Consider the following 10,477-nt stretch of genomic DNA (forward strand, 5'->3'; position numbering starts at 1 on the left):
ATTGGAGATTCTGTTTTATGAAAATATTTTAATTTTATCTTGAGAATGAATTATATTAGAGGATTTGATAAGATGAATTATATTAGATGGTTAGATTAAATTCCAATAATGTGATTAATCTCAAAAACAACTTATTTCTTATTTTTAATACTGATCACAAAAGTGTAAGACTAAGATCGGACAACATTTTATTGATTTCTATAACATTTTACGGATTTCCAAGTCTATCACAATATGAGTGCAGATTGGATGATTTTGAAGAGTCACTGTTCACGCCATCAAGTGAAAGATTGGGATTTTCTGGGCTTGAAAGCTCAGGGTCAACCATAAATATGGATCCAACACTGAAAACAGAGCCTCGATGTAGGTTAAAATCTCGTCAATGTAATTCCCAATCGCCATATAGTTGGACTAGTCTACCACAAGGAAATTATGCTCCGGCTGCAGATCATACTTATATACCGAACAAGAAGGTGCAGAACCGAGAGCCTGCAAGTGCACAGCGCAATACTGTACTCAGAGATATGGCCCAGCATTCCAAAAGAAAATGCTCTCCCATGGTTATTACACTCGGCCAAAATGAGGTACAATATTCTTCGGGCTATGCCAATAATGTCACCAGTACTGTTGATGAGGGAGGCCGGGCAAGCCTCCCAGATGTGTTTTGGGAGTCGAGAAACTTAGCAGCAGAGCGCAAGCGAAGAAGAAAAGTGAACGAGCTGCTCATGTCATTGCGGGCACTGGTTCCTAATGTCAGTAAGGTGATCTCAGTTCTGTTGCTAATCAAGCATTTATAGAATGGTAGTTTTAACCCTAAAAGTTGTTTGTTACCGTAGAATGATAATTTTAACCCTAAAAGTTGTTTGTAACCCTAGAATGATAATTTTAACCCTAAAAGTTTCATATGCAGATGGACAAGTCATCGATTGTAAGCGATGCAATCGATTACATTCAGAGCCTGCAAAAGCAAATCGGTGAGACGGGGACCAATATAGCTGCTCTTGAATCCAACGCAGGAAATAGTAGTACTACTCACCTTATTTCGAGCAGCGGGATAGGGTCAGTACTAGATGTGGGTGGTTATGAGAAAAGACCTACAAAAAACCAGGCTCACCGAGGCTTCAAAATTCTGGAAGTAATTCTCTAATATGCTTTTCCTCGCAACCTCCTGCAATTCGATTTAATTATTGACTTTCCTCCTCGCAACCTCCTGCAATTCGATTTAATTATTGACTTTCCTCGTAAACATAAGTCAAATTGGGAATTGATATATTCACACCGCATCTCTGAAATCTAGATTGCTGTAACCAAAGTGGAGGGGAAAATATTTCTGATACGAATATCTTGCAAAAAGGAAACGGGACTCGTAACAAACCTCATGGAAGCTATTGAATCCTTTGAGATTGATATTGTCAACGCTAGTCATTTGACCATAAATGCAGCCATTCTAACAACTGTTCTCGGAGAGGTACCGAGTTGCACGTTGTCTTTCTTTTTAATAACTTTATTTAGCCATTCATCCATAATGGCGTGCACTTTGGAGAGTAAAAAATTAATTTTTCTCTTGTATTGGGCTTTCCATGCAGGTCGAGAAATGGGAATCAATGCAGGAAAAGCAGATAAAGCAAATTATTGTGGATATTGCTTCACAGTATGGTTTCCAGGTATCTTGATGCAGGCACTCTTCGTTTATTATTAATATTGGTGCGTTGCTTTGAAGATAACACATGAACCAATTGTAAACTTATGAACATAAGCGTTCAGAGAATTTTTTGAAGTAGTTAATCGTGTGCCTATCCTATGCATTTTTTGGTTGTTCAATATAATATAAAACACAGTTTTGTGTGAACAAATTTATTTGGATATTAATTCTGATAATTTTGGGCTTCAATATAATATAAAACATAGTTTTGTGTGAATAATTTTATTTTGATATTAAATCGGATAGTTTTGGGCTTAACTTTCTTATACCCATGAAAATGTAATAATTTTGATAATTGATTTCTTCTATATATATAAAATTAAATTTAGTTAAGTCAGTGACTGATGTTAGAAAGGTAAAGAAGAAAAAACACAATTCACACATAAAACATGAGCTGTTGCTCTTTTATTGATCACACAAAATATAATAGCTACAATGAATGTGGTGAAGGGTATTTAAACCTTTTCCAACTAGCTAACTTCCTAAAATATCTTGACATGCAACTACATGCAATCTCACACTCAAAGTAGTCTATCACTTAACTCACTTGACTCAACACTCAATCATGCAATCACTTAGTTAACTGACTCTCTATTTTTATCTAACTCCTCATGCAGGAGTAATTATCTTATTTTAACGCTCCCCTTTAATTACGACTGTTAAACTAAAACATAACTCATGACAAATCAAGCATGCTTACTTGTCTATGTCTCAGCTAGGCTTACAACACCCAAGTTTCTTCTATGAAACTCAAACACATCTTATGATAATGACTTAGTAAATATATCAACCAATTGATCACTAGATTTACAAGGCTTTGAGTGAACTTCTCCATTGGTCACAAGTTCTCTAATAAAATGATATCTAGTATCAATATGCTTGCTCTTCTGATGAAACACACTATTCTTGGATAGTGCAATCGCTGAGATGTTGTCACAATATATTGTTGTTGATCCTTGTTGTTTCTTCTTGAGTCCATCAAGTACTCTTCTTAACCACACTGCTTGACATTTTGCTGATGTTGCTGCTACATATTATGCTTCTGTTGATGAAAGTGTTACAATAGGCTGCTTCTTAGATGCCCATGAACTCACACCTGAACCAAGGTGGAAGACAAAACCAAAAGTGCTCTTCCTATCATTCAAATTTGTCCTATACACTCACTTCACACCAATGAGACTTTTGTCCTTTGGTAAATCAACCAAATCCCATGTGTCATTCTTTTCAATAGCTTCAATTTCTTCATCCATGGCTTGCACCTAATTTTCATCTTTGATTGCTTCTTCAAACGAAGAAGGTTGCAATGACAACAATGCAAAATTTGAACTAATATCCAAATCATCATAAATATCTTTCAAACTTCTCATCTTTCTCTTACAATTGCTTGATTCATCACCTGATTGATTGCTGGGAGAATCTTGATCTGTTGATCTGCTTGAAGATCCATGCTTCTCTGAAAATCTTGGAGTCCTTGTTGGTGTGTCTCTGTTTGGTGTCTTCACCTATGATTCTTGTTGCTCCTTTTCTGCTACATCATCTTCTTCCATCAGTGGCACTTGTGCATCAACTGTTTTGTCTACAGTTCCATTCCATGACTCTTGTTCCTTGAACACAACATCTCTACTAATTATCGTCTTCTTTGAGACAGGGTTATATAATTTGTAAGCTTTTGATTTCTCACTATAACCAATGAATATGCATTTTTCACTTTTATCATCCAATTTGCCTCTTCGCTCCTTAGGCACATGTGCATAAGCTACACATCCAAATACTTTGAGATGAGATATGTTGCAATACATACCTGACCATGCTTGTTCTGGTACTCTGTTCATCACACTCTTTGTAGGAGATCTGTTGATCACATAAATAGCACATGCAACTGCTTCTGCCCAATACTCATTAGACAAGTTTCTGTCTTTCAACATTCTTCTTACCATGTTCATAATTGTCATGTTCTCTCTCTCTACTACATCATTCTACTGTGGTGTGTACCTGGTTGTAAAATGTCTTCTCATCCCATGTTGCTTGTGGTAATCATGGAATGCCTTTGAGTCATATTCTCCACCACGATCTGACCTCAATACCTTGATCTGTCGATCACTTTGGTTCTCTACTAAGGCTTTGAATTCTTTGAACTTTGCAAAAGTTTCAAACTTTTGCTTCAAAAAGTAAACCCAAGTCTTTCTGCTATAGTCATCAATGAAAGTGAGGAAGTAGCAACTTCCACCAATCGACTATGTCCTCATAGGTCCACGCAAGTCTATATGCACTAGCTCAAGAGGTTGCTTTGCTCTGTATTCAACTCCTTTTGGAAAACTTTCACGATGTTGTTTTCCCAAGATGCAACACTCATAAGTACTAGCAGGCTCTTTGATGGGAGGTAATCCTCTAACCATCAGTTTCTACTGCAACAATCTTAAACCAAAAAAGTGCAAGTGTCCAAATCGAAAGTGCCATAACGAATAATCATCAAAACATGCAACTGTAAAAGAACTGACCTAACCATTGTAATTCAAAATTAGAGGAAAGAGTATGTTCTTGGTCATATGCACCTTTTCTATCAGTTTCCTACTTGGGGGCTTGTCATATATAACAACTTCTTGACCTCGAAAATTAACTTTGTATCCTTTCTGTGTCAATTGACCAACACTTAACAAATTATGTTTAAGACTAGCAACATAATATACCTCTGAGATTGTCTTCGGCTCCCCCTGCTTGGTCAGAATGTTGACCACTCCTTTGCCATCTACTTCCACAATCTTGTCAGTCCCCAACTTTACCTCTGTTTTCACAGATTGATCGAAATTTGCAACCAAATCCTTGTTGCCTATCATGTGGTTACTGCAACCACTATCTAACAACCACACACTAGCAGAAGGTTCATGCATGGTATGGCAAGCTAGGAACATAGATTTAGTACTCTCTGTAGTGACATTAGCTCTCTCGTTCCCTTGATCAGATATTTTCTTCCTGCAATCATGAGCAAAAAGACCAAATTTATTGCAGTAATAACACCTCATATTTGATTTGTCAACTCTTTGATTATTGTTGAAGCTTTTGTAGTTGCTTCCACTTGCATTTTCATGCTCTTCTCGGTCATCTCTCTGGCCACCATATCTTCCGCTTCGTCCTCTGCCTCCACCTCTATTTCTTGAAATAGAAACCTGACTTTTGAAAGTTGTCTCTAAAGTGGAATCCTTATTTCTGTCTATCCTTACCTATGAGATAGAAGTGATCCCATCAGCTCATCAATTGTCAATGATGCCAAATCCTTGGCTTCTTCTATGACTGCTACCACAACATCAAATTTGGTAGACAAAGATCGGAGGACCTTCTCAACCACTCTTTGATCTTTTATATTGTCACCATAAATCTTTAACTGATTTACAACAGTTATGACCTGATTCATGAAAGAATCAATGTCCTTTGTCTCCTTCATCTACAGACTTTCAAAATCTCTCCTAGTATTCTGCAACTTAACAATATTGACTTTGGCCATACCTTTATATTTTTTCGCCAAAGTATCCCATGCTACTTTTGTTGAAGACGTGGTCATAATCTTCTGGAACACTGCTAGGTCCACTCCTTGTTGAATAAGTTGCAACGCATGTGCATTCTTCTTCTTGTATTTCTTCCATTGTTCCCTCTCTGCATTACTGAGAGCTTGTTCTTCTTCTTCGTTCATAGGTTCTGAAAACCCAAACTTGACATAATCCCAAACATCATGTGCCTGCAAGGTGGTGGCCATCTTAATGGCCCACACATCATAAGCTTTCCCTGTGAACGATGGGAATTGGGGCTGGAAATTTGAGAAAGCCATCATTCTCCAAAAATTTATGTTTTAAAAAAACCAAAAAAAAAAAATTCTCCTTTAATACGCCTTGCAAAGCTTCTTTTTAAAAAAATTCTCTTATCTTCAAAAATTTCCTTTATAAAATAAAACCCTTGATTATTTTTTAATATAAAAAATATTTATATAAAAAAAACTTGTTATAATCACTCTTTATAAAAAAAAAATTCATTTGGTAAATCATACCCAGTTCCACTTAGCTTTAAAGATCAAGTGACTTTTAAACGGTATGTGACTATGACTTTCAACTTTAAACTTGCGCTTGTTGGCTTGTCCTACGAATTTTCTTTTAAATCTTTAATCTGCTTCCTTAACTGTTCACGCTACAATGCCTCTTTGATTTAATGAATCAAAGTGGCTCTGCAAATCACCATGCAAACTGCTCTCGGCTTTTTCTTCGACTAAAAATTTAACTGAAGGATGGCTCGGTTACAACAAAGAAAACTTTCGACTCTCGCTGTGATTTAAAGCTTTTGAATTTAGCCGTGAATTATCACTCACGCGATGTTGCTTGTCTACAAGTTGGGGCTGCATATTTTTTAGCTTTTCTAGATACTCTAGCTTTGATACTATTTTGTTAAAAAAGCAGTGAAAAAAAAACACAATTCACATATAAAACATGAGTTGCTGCTTTTCTATTGATTACACAAAACATAATAGTTACAATAAACTTGATAAAGAGTATTTAAACTTTTTGCAACTAGCTAACTGCCTAAAATATCTTGACATGCAACTACATGCAATCTCACACTCAAAGTAGTCTATCACTTAACTCACTTGACTCAACACTCAAACACTCAATCATGCAATCACTTAGTTAACTGACTCTCTATTTTTATCTAACTACTCATGCAAGAGTAATTATCTTATTTTAACAATTGGTACTGCATAGGAGTGACTAGTCTTACTACACGTGTGAATAATTTAAAAAAGACTTCGATTCACTGTCTACCTAGTACATGTTTGAATAATTTAAAGAATATTTCGATTCACTATCCACTTGGTGTGGGAATTACAAATTTGGTTCTTTGGTAAAAAAGGGATCCCTTTTCTAAAAGGATCTCTACGTCATTCAGATATATGTGTCCGCCCATGACGCAATTAACATGTGGATTATTGGACATCCCATTGCTACCACCATATCTTTGCTGATGGGAACACACATGGGAAAATATGGCTCTTGTTTAGTTAAATGGGTACCAATGGAAAACTTTCCCACGAATGCATCCTGAGAAACAAATATGAAAACCATGCATAGCATTGATAAACGAAAGACCGTTGTTACTCTGGTATTGAATTTTCTATAAAGTGAAAATCCACTTGGATAGATGGCATTAAATAATGTACAAAGGAGGAAACCACACCATAACACAATAAATTTATTTCTTTGTAAGCCAAATTGATTGATCTAATTGGTCGAAGTTACATAATTAAATAAACACAAAGTTACTGTTAGCTCTGCTATGTACTTGCGCGTTTGGAGGACCAAAATACTAGCATGGTTGTGTGTTTTAGCAAGTAGGGAGCCCACAGCAGTCTATTTCCTCATACTCCTTCATTTTTCCTACACTCCCATAACCCCCGTTATCCCTGTTTTACTCCAAAATTTGGCATAAACCCATTTTTGTTTAACTCCCAGGCGCCGAGTTTAAATTGTCATATAACCACGTGCCTACGCAAAAAGCGCTACCCGTGAAGTCTTTCCCTGTCACATCAATCAAAAAACACATGCTTTTAACCTCGTCATTTGATCATTTGCCACGCAATCCAACGGCTTTCGCTCATTCCACCCTCGCGAACCGCCCACGCGTTAACCTACGGGGAAAGCGGTTTCCCGCCAGTCAAATCTGCCACGTGTCATGCTATAAACATGATTGCGAGCCCATGTACGAATACCACCGTAGGCTCGAAAGCGGTGCTGGGAATACCCTCCGCCACCGAAGGCGTCGTCCCCCGCTTGTTATCGTCTGCACATCTTGCGCCCCCGATCACTGTTGGATCTGTCCATTCGATTGTCTACTTTGCTTCTACCCGATAGCCCCTGTCATGCTGTCTCCACCATTGGTCTATGCAATCTGATGGTCAGCCTCGTTCCTTCGTTCACTCTGTCCACCTGCCATGAAGTCTACGCCACCTTTGACTGAGTTGTGCTTTTGAAGGACAACGACGATCAACTACCTATACCCGCCGCAGTTATTCCTCAACCACTGCGTTCAACAGAAAGTATGGCCGAGAAGAAAAGGACGTGCCTCAAGCAGTTAAAGCATTTATCAGTTATGGAACTTCTTCTGTACAATACTCCACCTATTCAGGAAGGATGACCGAGCAGTAGAAAAGGCCAATTTTGTTCATTAAAGCAGACAGATTGTAGCAGAGACCCATATTAGATAGTTAAGGTGGTTGGTGGTCCATTATGACCCCTCCACGCATAGCATAGCAGAGAATTTTTGTAATCAACCTCTATATATATCCAAAAGATAGATGTGATGAAGGTTGATGGTTGTAGTTTTGATGTAAGGTTCAACTTCTAGAGACTGTAACTACTGTGATACCTGCAGCGTCTGGTCTTCATTTTCAGCTAATACAAGCTTCTTTTGCTGTTAATTTCTCACTTTCCATTTCTACTCTGTTCTAGGCTGTGCCTGTTATGTATTTTTCATGTGCTCTTGATGTTTAGCATTAGAGGGGCTGTCATCCCACCTTTGTGTTAGAATATAGTATGTATCATTGAATGTGCTATGCAAGTTTCTGTTTTCTTAGTGCCAGAGAGCTATCATCCTGTCTGTGCATTAGGAAATAGATTTGCAGAACTCTTTACTGGTTGCAGCCATCCATCACATGGTCTTGTATATCTACTGGTGTCAGCAGTATTCTCCATGTTCACTTAATCCTCAAATTGTGAGTAATTGGTGGTCTAAAGCCTTGTAGTCTCGGGGTGTTCACCGATTTCTCGGGTTAAGCATAGTAGAAGTGGTTATCTGGCTTGAATATGCATCATTCCTTCCATTCATCCACCTATTTCCAACATTTTTTGTTGAGTTTGTAATGTTCCCGAGCATCTCTGAGATACAACCTAGGAGAGTTTCTTGGGGTGATAACATTAATTGGCACCGTTGCCGGGGAGAGGAAATTGAGGCTCAGCTTCCCTGGGAGACGACACAGTTCCAGATTTTGATGATAGAAAAAGTTTGGACACATTTCTAGATGTAATAATATATCTGGCGACTCCACTGGAGGAAGACCATCCTTTGGCGACTCCACGTTATAGTCCTGGCTCAGTTTGTGAGGCATACCTGAAGAAATCCTCAGAAATCACAAGCTGACCCAGTGCCTGACCCTGAGAAGATTGCCAAGCAGAAGAAAACATCACAGAAAGGAGCATCAGGATCAGGTAAGCTTAAGAAAACTTATGCATCTCTGAAAGATAAGGCTATAGCTGAGGGTATATAGTTTGAAGATTTAGAGCCTAGCTTTATTAATAAAGCAATTCCTTCAGAAATTAATAAAGCTCCTTTCTCAGTCAGTTCCCCTTTGGATCATACTCCAAAGAAAGCCTCCCATTTAGTCTATCAATTCCCTTCATTTCTTTCATCTATTCCCTTAGCTCCTACCATTCAATCTACCAGTGTCCTTCCACATATCCCAGTCATGGCAGGTCAGAAAGCACCTACGAAGATGGAGAGAATTATCACTGCTAGGTATGGACCCCTGGTCTTGCCTGCTCCTTTGAATGCTATGCCTGCAGGAGAATATCAGAAATATATGCCCAAATTCACTGGTACAGAGGGAGTGATAGCTGAAGAACACCTTGAATCTTTTTATAGTTATGTTGATAACTTAGATATCAGTGAAGATGATGTGTGGATGAGAGTGTTTGTTCAGAGCCTTGATGGTGAGGCTGGGAAGTGGTTCAAAGAGTTACCCTATATGCCCATAACAGACATTGAAGCAATGGGGAGATAGAAAGGATCTACTTTACTACCATACAGAGTTTGGAAACCTGAAGAGGGAAAATGGGGAATCATTGCTTGATTTTAATAAAAGATTCAATCGTAATTATAGTAAGATACTAGCTGAGGTAAAGCCTACCCCCACCTCTGCCAAACTCACTTATGCCAATGCTTTTGACTCTGATTTCTGCCTATTATTGAGAGAAACAAGATGTGCCACTCTAGCTAATATGCAGGATGCAGTACTAGAGGTGGAATCCAATGTTATGGTTGCAGAAAAGCTAAAGAGTCATGCTGATAGGAGGAGGCAGAGAGGTGAGGCTTCTTCTTCCCATGTTTCATATTCAGAGCCTAAATTAGATAAAATGACTAAAATGATAGAGTCATTGGCTGCTGAAATATCTAAGCTGAAGGTTGAGCAGAATTCAGGAAAGATAAGGCAGTAGAACACATTTGCTCCAAGAAACCCAAATCCATTCAGAAGAGAAAATGAACTGTTGCAAATCATTCAGAGGGGTAAAGAAACAAATGAAGAACAAAAGGTTAAAGGTCCTTTCCAAAATGTAGTCATGGAGGAGGAACAGTTTGAGGATGAGGATGAAATTCATTGCATGGAAGATAAAGGCAGTGCTGCCTTTTTGACATTGGCTGCTTATGAAGAATCTTTGTTGCAGGAACAAGACAGTCAGGAATGTGACAGAGAAGCTGATCTGTAGACTGGTGAACATCAAAGATATAATCTGAGGTCAAATGCAAAAAATGTCAAGGAGAATCCTGCCCAAAGAGCTACTGCCCAAACAGAGTCACAAAATATCAGGCAGAGAAGACCAGCAGCTGACCCAGTCATCCTCAAAGCTCCAATTCAAGAGGTAAGAGGTTCTGATAAGTTACCTTCCTCCTTCAGCTTTGAGTCAGAAGTCCAGAGATTAAAAATATCTATGCCTCTGGTAGAGTTGGTAAAGAGTGAAGTGTTTA

The 10,477-nt window shown here is 38.3% G+C and overlaps 1 protein-coding gene across 1 annotated transcript; it reads left to right on the top strand.

The window, feature by feature from the left end:
* Positions 1 to 250: 250 nt before the first annotated feature.
* On the top strand, positions 251 to 1,777 carry LOC149224843 (transcription factor bHLH35-like). The gene is made up of 4 exons (XM_089383619.1): positions 251 to 761; positions 911 to 1,135; positions 1,298 to 1,468; positions 1,587 to 1,777. Exons 1-4 carry the CDS (start codon positions 333 to 335, stop codon positions 1,671 to 1,673), a joined length of 912 nt encoding a protein of 303 aa, XP_089239745.1. The 5' UTR covers positions 251 to 332; the 3' UTR covers positions 1,674 to 1,777.
* The last annotated feature ends 8,700 nt before the right edge of the window (positions 1,778 to 10,477 follow it).

The sequence above is a fragment of the Pinus tabuliformis genome, chromosome Q (genome assembly GCF_031772625.1).
Source record: "Pinus tabuliformis cultivar Carrire ecotype Pingquan chromosome Q, CPIR1, whole genome shotgun sequence".
In the NCBI taxonomy this organism is placed as follows: domain Eukaryota; kingdom Viridiplantae; phylum Streptophyta; class Pinopsida; order Pinales; family Pinaceae; genus Pinus; species Pinus tabuliformis.

Coding starts and splice junctions, on each gene's coding strand:
- LOC149224843 (XM_089383619.1), top strand. CDS start 333: ATGGATCCAACACTGAAAACAGAGCCTCGATGTAGGTTAAAATCTCGT. Junction 1,136..1,297: donor GAGGCTTCAAAATTCTGGAA/GTAATTCTCTAA, acceptor TCTGAAATCTAG/ATTGCTGTAACCAAAGTGGA. Junction 1,469..1,586: donor TAACAACTGTTCTCGGAGAG/GTACCGAGTTGC, acceptor CTTTCCATGCAG/GTCGAGAAATGGGAATCAAT.